At 43.3% G+C, this 10,494-nt stretch overlaps 1 protein-coding gene across 1 annotated transcript; it reads left to right on the top strand.

Moving 5' to 3' along the window:
* Positions 1–7,998: 7,998 nt before the first annotated feature.
* Positions 7,999–8,448, top strand: LOC141632719 (uncharacterized). Its single transcript, XM_074445237.1, has one exon. It carries the CDS (start codon positions 7,999–8,001, stop codon positions 8,446–8,448), a length of 450 nt encoding a protein of 149 aa, XP_074301338.1.
* Positions 8,449–10,494: the final 2,046 nt, after the last annotated feature.

The following is a 10,494-nucleotide window of genomic DNA, read 5'->3' as shown; positions in this document are numbered from 1 at the left end:
AAACCCTAACTCCCTCTCTCTCTTCCACCATTGTTTCCTCTCTTTATCTCTCTTTCGCCGTTCTTCCTTCTCCTAATCTTCATCTAACAACCTTCGTCTTCATCTAAACATCATCAATCTCTGCAGAAATTCAACTTACTTCATCATCCTTTGATCTTATCATCATCCTTCCCTGCTATTCTAAATAACCTTCATTTAAAATCAAAATCAATGGAAAAAATCAATTTTTTTTTCTTCGAATATTGATCTGCGTGAGATGGAGAAGAGGTATGAAATGGTTGATCTGGGTGAGTTGGAGATGATAGATGACGATGTTGATGTTGGATCGTTTGATGTTGTTGCATGTGCTGTTGATCATGTTCCTGTAACAAAAATGGATGAGGAGAGGGAGAGGAGAAGGATGGGTATGTTGATGAAAGAAGATGCTGAGAGGAAGGCTAAGAGGTGGATAGCCAGGTGTAAACCATAAAAATTCATACCTGCAATAATAAATAAAGAGGTACAAAAATAATAAGGAAAACAAGAGTTTTATTATTGAAAGATTGAAGGTTACAATTTCCGTAACTCTCTTGATTCCATTCTAAGGCTAGGGTTTGATAGTTTCTACGAGGGTCTTATCGACTTAATCTCGTAGGGAGAAAAGATGGGGTCTTTTTGTGACTTATTCCATCCTACCTACAATTTGGTAGTAGAAAGACGGGGTCGTTTGAGACTTAATCCATCTGCTCTCCTCTTAACCCTAAAATGGAGTTGTATTTATAGTAGAGTGGCTTGGAGGGTAAGACGGCATATTCTAGAATATTCTAAGATATTATCACATTATTTTCTGATAATTATCTCTAAATACAAAAGATATCAAATAAATAATAGATACCAAAATATAAAATTTTGGTGTCTATAGATGCCCCCTCGAGACTGGTTGTAGAGACTTATGTCGGTTGCAACTTGGTCTCGAACCCCTTCTACTGAATTTGATCCTTGAGAATGGAGATGAAGAGCGAAAATCGTCCCACCGAGCGTGCCAATTTGTAAACCATAAAAATTCATACCTGCAATAATAAATAAAGAGGTACAAAAATAATAAGGAAAACAAAAGTTTTATTATTGAAAGATTGAAGGTTACAATTTTCGTAACTCTCTTGATTCCATTCTAAGGCTAGGGTTTGATAGTTTCTACGAGGGTCTTATCGACTTAATCTCGTAGGGAGAAAAGATGGGGTCTTTTTGTGACTTATTCCATCCTACCTACAATTTGGTAGTAGAAAGACGGGGTCGTTTGAGACTTAATCCATCTGCCCTCCTCTTAACCCTAAAATGGAGTTGTATTTATAGTAGAGTGGCTTGGAGGGTAAGACGGCATATTCTAGAATATTCTAAGATATTATCAGATTATTTTCTGATAATTATCTCTAAATACAAAAGATATCAAATAAATAATAGATACCAAAATATAAAATTTTGGTGTCTATAGATGTAGGCACAGAAAATTTATTAATGTGCTGAATAAATAAAATAAATTAATAAATCTGAGTTAATACTAAATTTTAGCTCGATTTAATTAATTTGCCCCGATTAAATGAAATACGGGTAAATTCGGATTACAAAATGGGTTATCCGGATTACTAAACCCGAAAAGATCAAATTTGGGCCAAGTTCACTAGTAAACCCATAAATGGGCTTGTGAATGCAAAAGTCCACCAAGGGGAATTGAAACTCTATAAATAGAGCTATTCCCATTCATTTCAAGGTTAGAGAAATCATAATCATAAAATTCAGAGAGAAGAAGACACAAAAACTCTATAAATTCCCTCTACAAGACACCTCTGCAAGCAGTCAACAAGCACACCAAAACTGTGCCGCCTGCCCAAGAAATTCAAGTTCAAGCTACAACATTCAAGAGAGAACAAGTCGCAGTGACCCTCTCAAGAATACAAATCGACACCTCCTACAGAGTGCATACAACCTCTACAGGTGTCATTCAAATACAACGTTCGCGCCTCTACTACAGACAGCGTTCACGTAATCTACTACGACATTTAGAATCAGAGGATACATTAGAGATTGTACACATAAACTTTCTGATATTAATAAAAAATTCATTTGTTTCCTATTTCGTATTACATCTATTTTGCGATACAAAATTTGTTGTTACAAATTTTGGTGAACCCGACGTGAAGATCTCTACCTCTCATCTCTACTGCTGTTTTATTCAAGTCTACCAAAACAAGAAGATGTCTACCAAGCAAAGCATCTCCTCCAGTCCATCCAAGAAGACCTACGCAGATATCCTGCAGGGTACCCCTATTGCTGCTACCTCCCCTGCTACACAGTCAGTCGGTATCTCCACAAGAGGAATGGCGAAGAAGGTCATTTGTCAATCTGCCTTTGCCGTCTCTACGCTTTGCACACGTCCCAACTAGGCCGCGGAAGTTCTCTGTCGCCTCCATAGCTGCTGCTGCTACAGCGCTCCTGGCCGCCTCTTCTCCTTCACGCGAGGAGACTAGAAGTGTTAAGGTTGACAAGAAGGCTTCTCCTTGCAAACCCAAAGCGTCGCCAAAGAAGAAAGAAACCTCAACTCCTAACGTTGCTTCAGTCATGGTGATAAGTGGCGATGCTCTTGAAGATCGAATGCAGAAAATGAATGATCTTCTTGAAAAGATGATGAAGGAGAATGAAGAAAAGAAAAGGAAAATTGATGAGCTCCAAAAAGAGGTGGTGGCACTCCGTGACAGGAAGGCCGAGAGCGAGCATGGTGACACCGATAGGGATGTTGATAGCGATAGAGAAGTTGGCGAGGATAGGGAAAAGCCAAACAATGAGATCAGCAACTTCACTGAAGAGAAGCTGCATGAGTTAATAGCCAAGACGATCAAGTGTCAGTTGGATGATAGCTCGACAAGTAGTGGACGCTACATCAAGCCTTACAATAAGAGGATTGACGATCTGCGCATGCCATCGGCTATCGGCCTCCAAAATTTCAACGATTCGACGGGAAGGGGAACCAAAGCAACACATCGCCCACTTCGTCGAGACATGCAACAATCTTGGGACGAAGGTGATCGTTTGGTGAAGCGGTTTGTGCGTTCGCTCAAAGGGATCGCGTTCGGCGGTACACGGATCCGGACTCGAGTCAATCGACGGTTGGGGTCGCATGGAAGATGAATTCCTCAACAAATTCTCTGACACCAGCGCGTAGTCGGCATGAGCGAGTTGACAAAAACAACTCAATGGCAAGATGAACCTGTCATCGATTACATCAACAGTGGCGTGCGCCGAGTCCGGAATGCAAGGATCGCTTAAGTGAAGCGTCGGCAGATTGAAATGTGCGTCAATGGGATGAAATGGGACATTCTTTACATCCTGAAAAGGATCATGCCAAAGAGCTTCCAAGACCTGGCTACCCGCGCCCATGACATGGAGATCACAATCAAAGAACATGGTAGTGCTCGACCAAGTTCTTCTAAGGTGCCAAGTGAAAAGAAGGAGTTCAAGAAAACTGATAAGAACTCCAAATCGTCAACAAAGGAAACAACGGTCGTCGAAACCAGCAGTGCACCTGTGAAAATATCGTCAAAGCCTAAGTATGAAAAGAAGAAAGAGTCATTCTCTTACAACTACCAACGAGACAAGCCTACATTGAAAGAGTTGCAGGCTAAGAAATACCCATTCCCAGATTCTGACTTGTCTGGAATGCTTGATGACCTCTTAGAGAAGAAGGTTATACAATTGCCAGAGTCCAAGCGCCCTGAGCAAGCAAACAAGACAAACGATCCCAACTACTGTCGTTATCACAGGCTGGTGAGTCACCCTATTGAAAAGTGTATAACACTCAAAGAGAAGATCATGCAGCTCTCCAATGAAGGGAAGATCATTCTTGACTTGGATGACACAGTAACCACAAATCAAACTACTGTAGTCTTGGAGCAACCTGACGAGCCAATTATACGACAAGGACAGTGTGTCTATATATTGCAGTTCGGGAGTTTTAAGCCTGTGGCATTACGGATCCAAGGGTCATTGTCGTCACTACCTCCAATGCCATTGGAAGAAAGACTACCTCCTCAGGATAAAAATGAGGAAAAGAAGCATGAAGATGACGATGAAGGTTGGACTTTGGTTACGCGCAAGAAGTCAAAGAAACAAACAAGATAGACAGTGCAACCTGTTCATCGTCGAAGAAAACAATCAAAAAGGACGAAATCTCGCAAGACGAAGGGAAAGAGAAAGTCCAAAACAGTGGTCAAACCACATGTCTTGCCTGTCGATATACTTGAGCAAGAACCACCGAGTCCCGTCACCTTAAAAGAATTTTTCCCACAAGACTTTTTAAACAAGGTTACCGTGTGCACCGTCTCAGCTACGGAAGGTGGTGATGATAAAAAGAATATAGAGGAAGGAAGCCCAGATGATACGGTATTGCCTCAACAGTTGCGTTCTGAAAAGGAGAATGAAATAGTGGCTGCTCTTCACGCCCTTCCTACAAACATGGGATGGAAGCAAATCTTTCATCTACCTAAAGAGAAGCGTCAGCTGATAATTCAAGGACTTGAGAAGCCTGAGTTGTATGCGGGCAAGATGAAAGAAAAAATTGAGCCTCTTGAGCAATCAACTGGATGTGTCTCCTGCAACGCAGCCTTGAGTTTTTCAGATGAGGATTTACTTCTTGGATCCAAACCTCACAACAGGCCACTTTATGTGTCCGGGTACATCCGGGGGAAAAAGGTCAAGCACATCTTAATAGATGGAGGCTCAGGAGTCAATCTCATGCCAAAAGCCACTATGAATGAATTAGGGATCACGATGGATGAACTCTCCAGTAGTCGAACAATGATTCATGGTTTCAACTTGAATGGGGAGCACGCAGTTGGCATGATCCGCGTGAACCTTACCATGGGTGATCTTTCTTCCGACACGTTGTTCCATGTCATGGATGGCAAGACATCGTTCAAACTATTGCTGGGACGACCTTGGAAGCACGAAAACGGAGTTGTCGCCTCTACCCTCCATCAATGCTTGAAATATTATCGTGGTGGTGAAAGGAAGATAGACGGAGACGCCAAACCCTTCTCTAAGGTCGACTCTTTCTTCGCTGACGCAAAATTCTTTGAAGAGAATGGTATTTCCAGTGAGTTCATGCCAACCACCATCTCTTCAACAGGAAAAGGAGGTAAGCGGGAAAAGAACATCATCAAAGAAGATGAAGCTGCAAGTCCTGCTAAAGAAAATGATGTTAAGAAAGATGTAGACAAGATCAACAAAACAGCTACTCCTGTTGCGTCACCCAAGAAGCAAGAGACGCCCCGCAGAAAACTACACCACCAGTACTACGCTACATCCCGAAGTCTCGCCGCAAAGATGGGGAGAGTCCTTTTGCAGAGTGTCTAACACCAAAGATAGAGCCTAAGGATAAAAATTCAAGTCTGGTGTTCAAGCAAGAATGGGTAGCCAAAGTCGTTACACCTCTACCAAGTTCATCTCAAACGAAGATTGTGAGACCTCCTCCGAATGGTTTCGTCTTTTCATCCAGTCAATCATCAAATGAAGAAAACAAGGGGATATTTGATTCCAATGCTTACAAGCTACTGGCAAAGGCGGGATATGACTTTACAAATCCGACTCCTCTCGGCAAAGTTATAGAAGTTGAGCCGTACGGTCTGAACAAAGCGCAACATGAAGTGTTCAAGCAAGATGGGAGCTTCCTGGTGACTAGGGCCGGGATCGGATATGAGTCTCCTGTGCCTGTGAAGATTGGTGCACGTAGAAAAGGGGCTACTACGTCTTCTCAGCACATCACAGTAGAAGAGGTCGAAGAAAATGAAGGAGAGGAAAAGATACATCCATCTTCAGTCTTCGATCGAATAAGTCCACATGCAGAGAAGTGTCGCCCTTCTATATTCACAAGGTTAGGGAGACCAAGTGCTTCAACCAAACACATTTATGTATTTTCTAGGCTTGGCAATCAAGGAGAAAGTAAAGTCAAAGTGTCAACACCTTCGTTGCGCATAAACAAGAAGGGCGCAATACACGAACGCTTGGGCGGTCCATCAAAAACAATCTTCAGTCGACTAGGGGCTCCCAAGAAGAATAGTGGCAAGGGTCGTCCTCTCTCAACTTCTGCAACACAAAATGAAGAAGAAGTAAGAGTAAGCGATGACTTGAGAAGCGCAATACCATCTCGCATGAAGCGTATGCAAGTAGTGGATATCATCCAACATGAGCCACTCAAAGCAAGGAGGCGCGTACTAGTTCTTACTGGCCAGCAAAAGAATGCCGAAGAGCTTGTGCCTCAGCTTGTGCCTTCATCTTCACGTCCCTGTGATACAAAGAAATCAAGTGACTTAGAAATTACAACGTCGTCATATCACATCACAGTAGAAGAGATACCTGATGAGAACGAAGAAGTTGAGGCGGATGAAGCCCCTGAAACACTTGAAGACGGGGGGCAATCGACTGTAGATGAACTCAAGGAACTCAACTTGGGAACTATTGAAGATCCTCGGCCCATTTATGTCAGTGCTCTGTTGACTAAGGAAGAAGAAGAGGAGTACTACAAGTTGTTGGTCGAGTACAAGGATGTCTTCGCTTGGAGCTATAAGGAGATGCCTGGACTCAGCCCAAAAATTGCAGTTCATCGTCTAGCAATCAATAAAGGTACCAATCCCAAAAAGCAACCTCAACGTCGTTTCAGGCCGGAGTTTGTACCTGAAATTGAAAAGGAAGTCAATAAACTCATTGAAGCAGGTTTCATTCGAGAAGTCAAATATTCTACTTGGATAGCAAACATTGTCCCAGTCAGAAAGAAGAATGGACAACTGCGCATATGTGTCGAATTCAGAGACCTTAATGATGCATGCCCAAAGGATGACTTCCCTTTGCCAGTTACAGAGTTGATGATTGACGCAACCACTGGTCATGAAGCCCTCTCATTCATGGATTGTACTGCTGGTTACAATCAAATACATATGGCACCTGAAGATCAAGAAGCAACAGGTTTTCGAACCCCAAAAGGGATCTTCTGCTACACAGTCATGCCGTTTGGATTGAAGAATCTTTGGCGCTACGTACCAACGCGCAATGCAAAAGATCTTTGATGACATGCTGCATAAAACAATAGAGTGTTATGTTGATGACGTGGTTGTCAAATCAAAGAAAAGAGAAGACCATATCAAAGACCTTCGAACCGTCTTTGAAAGACTTAGAAAATGTCAACTCAAGATGAATCCACTCAAGTGCGCATTTGGAGTCACATCTGGGAAGTTCTTAGGTTTTGTGGTCAGGCATAGAGGCATTGAAATTGACCAAACAAAAATCAAAGCTATCAACGAAATGCCGGAACCAAAGACATTGAAAGAGTTGCGCGGATTGCAAGGACGTTTGGCATACATCCGAAGGTTCATCTCTAACTTAGCCGGGCGTTGCCAGCCGTTTAGCCATCTCATGAAAAAGGATGCTCCATTTCAATAGGATGAAAAATGCAAAAATGCTTTTGATAGTATCAAGAAGTACTTGGCCAGCGCGCCAGTGCTGGGGGCACCAATTCCAGGAAGGCCACTTGTCCTCTACATTGCAGCACAAGAACGCTCACTGGGGGCAATGTGTGCTCAAGAAATTGAAGACCGCAAGGAGAGAGCACTCTACTACCTGAGTCGTACCTTGGTTGGAGCTGAGTTGAATTACGCGCCTATAGAGAAGATATGTCTTGCTTTGGTGTTTGCCATCCAGAAGTTGAGGCACTATATGCAGGCGCATACCATACATGTGGTCTCAAAAGATGATCCAATCAAGTACATACTCTCAAGACCAGTCTTGTCTGGAAGACTTGCGAAATGGGCAATGTTGCTTAAGCAGTATGACTTGGTGTTCGTGCCTCAAAAGGCTGTGAAAGGTCAAGCTATCGCCGACTTCTTTGCTGATCATCCGGTGCCCGGCAGAGTGGAAAATTTGAGATGACCTCCCGGAGAAGAAATTTTCTATGTGGACGTCCTACCTCCATGGCAAATGTACTTTGACGGTGCTGCAAGGCAAGATGGAGCTGGAGCTGGAGTTGTATTCGTAACTCCACAAAATCATCTTATGCCATATGCCTTTACACTCACTCAGTTGTGTACAAATAATATGGCAGAATACCAAGCTCTTATACTCGGCCTTCAAATGGCGATTGAAATAGGCGTCAGGGATATGGACATCTACGGAGACTCAGAGTTAGTGGTCAACCAAGTCCTTGGTGAATATGAAGTGAAAAAGGAAGACTTGATCCCCTACCATCAATGGGCATTACAACTGCTGAATCAACTTGACGACATCCATGTTGGTCATGTACCAAGGAGTGCCAATAAGTTGGCTGACGCGCTTGCTAATCTTGCAGCCACTTTGGCACTGGGGGTAGAAGAGTTTATGAAAGTCCCAGGCTGCAACCGCTGGGCAGTATCTTTGCTTGAAGGAGAATAAAATATAGACACAACCAACATGATATGCGTCTACACAGCTGATGAAGATGATTGGCGTCAACCTATCATTGATTTTTTGGACCACCAAAAATTACCTGATGATCCCAGACACAAGGTTGAGATGCGTCGACGTGCTCCAAAGTTTATTCACTATAAAGGGACACTCTACAGACGTTCTTTCTCGGGCCAATAGTTGAGGTGTCTAAGCAAGGACGAAGCTGTTGAAGCAATGCACGAAGCTCACTCTGGCATTTGTGGTGCTCATCAATCTGGGCCTAAACTTCATGATCGTGTAAAGAGAATGGGGTATTACTGGCCAACCATGGTGCAAGATTGTATAGACTTTGCGAAAAAATATGAACCCTGTCAGTTCTACGCAAACTTCATACACCAACCGCCGGAGCCGTTGCATCCTACTGTTTCTTCATGGCCCTTTGAAGCTTGGGGACTTGATGTTGTGGGACCTCTTACTCCAAAGGCCTCAAATGGACACGAGTATATCCTTGCTGCCACTGACTACTTCTCAAAATGGGCAGAAGCCATCACACTACGGGAAGTAAAGAAAGAAAATGTTGTGGATTTCATTAGAACCCAAATCATCTACAGATATGGTGTACCTCAACGTATCACAACTGACAATGGGAAACAATTTTTCAACCATCTGATGATAAGTCTAGGAGAAAAATTCAAGTTCAAACAATACAAGTCATCCATGTACAATGCTCCTGCAAATGGTTTAGCTGAAGCCTTCAATAAGACCCTTTGCAACTTGCTGAAGAAAGTAGTAGCAAAGTCAAAGCGAGATTGGCATGAAAGGATTGGTGAAGCATTGTGGGCATATCGTACCACATACAAAACATCTACTCAAGCAACCCCGTATGCATTGGTGTATAGAGTGGAGGTCGTGCTGCCTTTGGAGTTGCAGATACCTTCCTTACGCATTGCTATTCAGGAGAGACTCACAGATGATGAGAATGACAAGTTGCGATTAGCAGATTTGGAAGCTCTCGATGAAAAGAGACTAGAGGCTCAATAAAAGCTCCAATGTTATCAAGCAAGGTTGTCACGCGCATTCAACAAAAAGGTGCGCCCTCGTTCTTTCCAAGTGGGAGACCTGGTACTTGCAGTACGAAGGCCAATCATCACATCTCACAAACCAGTTGGTAAATTCACCTCTAAGTGGTATGGCCCATACGTGGTGCAAGAAGTCTACACAAATGGTGCTTATAAGATTGTTGATGAAGACGGTGTGCGTGTCGGTCCAATCAACGGAAAATTCTTGAAGCGCTACTATTCTTGAAGCTCAAGAGTGAAGGCTCATAAGCAAGAGCGTAAACTGCACACCAAAGCTCATAAGCAAGAGGTTAAACTGCATACAAAAAAAAAAAAAATCCTTCCGTCCTTATGAACTACGTCGGCTTGATCTTGTAAGGTACTTCGTGCTTTACAGGTACGTAGGCAGCTTGGGTGAACACGTAGCTCAAGTGCAGCCACACTTCCAAACAAACATCATCCCTCTTTATGAACTACGTTGGCTTGATCTTGCAAGTTGTCACCCCTATCAGCTTTGTGAGTACGTAGGCAATTTGGACAAACACTTTGTTCAAGTGCAGCCACACCTCCAAACAAACACCTTCAATCTTTGAACTATGTTGACTTGATGCATTGCGTAGCCTCTTCGAGTCGACAAGTCAGGTACACTGCATTACATATCCTAGGAGAGTAGCTCGCCGTCATGTTCTTCCTGTCGACGAGTCAATATATTGCGTGACTCGGAGTAGCTCGCAGTCTTGTCTCTTACACCTCCTGCAGTCGACGAATCGGGTACATTGCATGATAACCCCAAAGGGGAATCGAAATGATCCGACCGGAGTAACCTCCAAATCTTCATGCGGTCGACGAATCGGGTACATTGCATGATAACCCCAAAGGGGAATCGAAATGATCCGACCGGAGTAACCTCCAAATCTTCATGCAGTCGACGAATCGGGTACATTGCATGATAACCCCAAAGGGGAATCGAAATGATCCGACCAGAGTAACCCCA

This window comes from Silene latifolia, chromosome Y (genome assembly GCF_048544455.1).
Source record: "Silene latifolia isolate original U9 population chromosome Y, ASM4854445v1, whole genome shotgun sequence".
Lineage (NCBI taxonomy): Eukaryota > Viridiplantae > Streptophyta > Magnoliopsida > Caryophyllales > Caryophyllaceae > Silene > Silene latifolia.
Note: the sequence above shows the minus strand (reverse complement) of the source record. Positions and strands in the feature narration are given on the sequence as shown.

Bases quoted from the DNA above. Each gene is read 5' to 3' on its own strand.
- LOC141632719 (XM_074445237.1), top strand. From the start codon at position 7,999: ATGTACTTTGACGGTGCTGCAAGGCAAGATGGAGCTGGAGCTGGAGTT.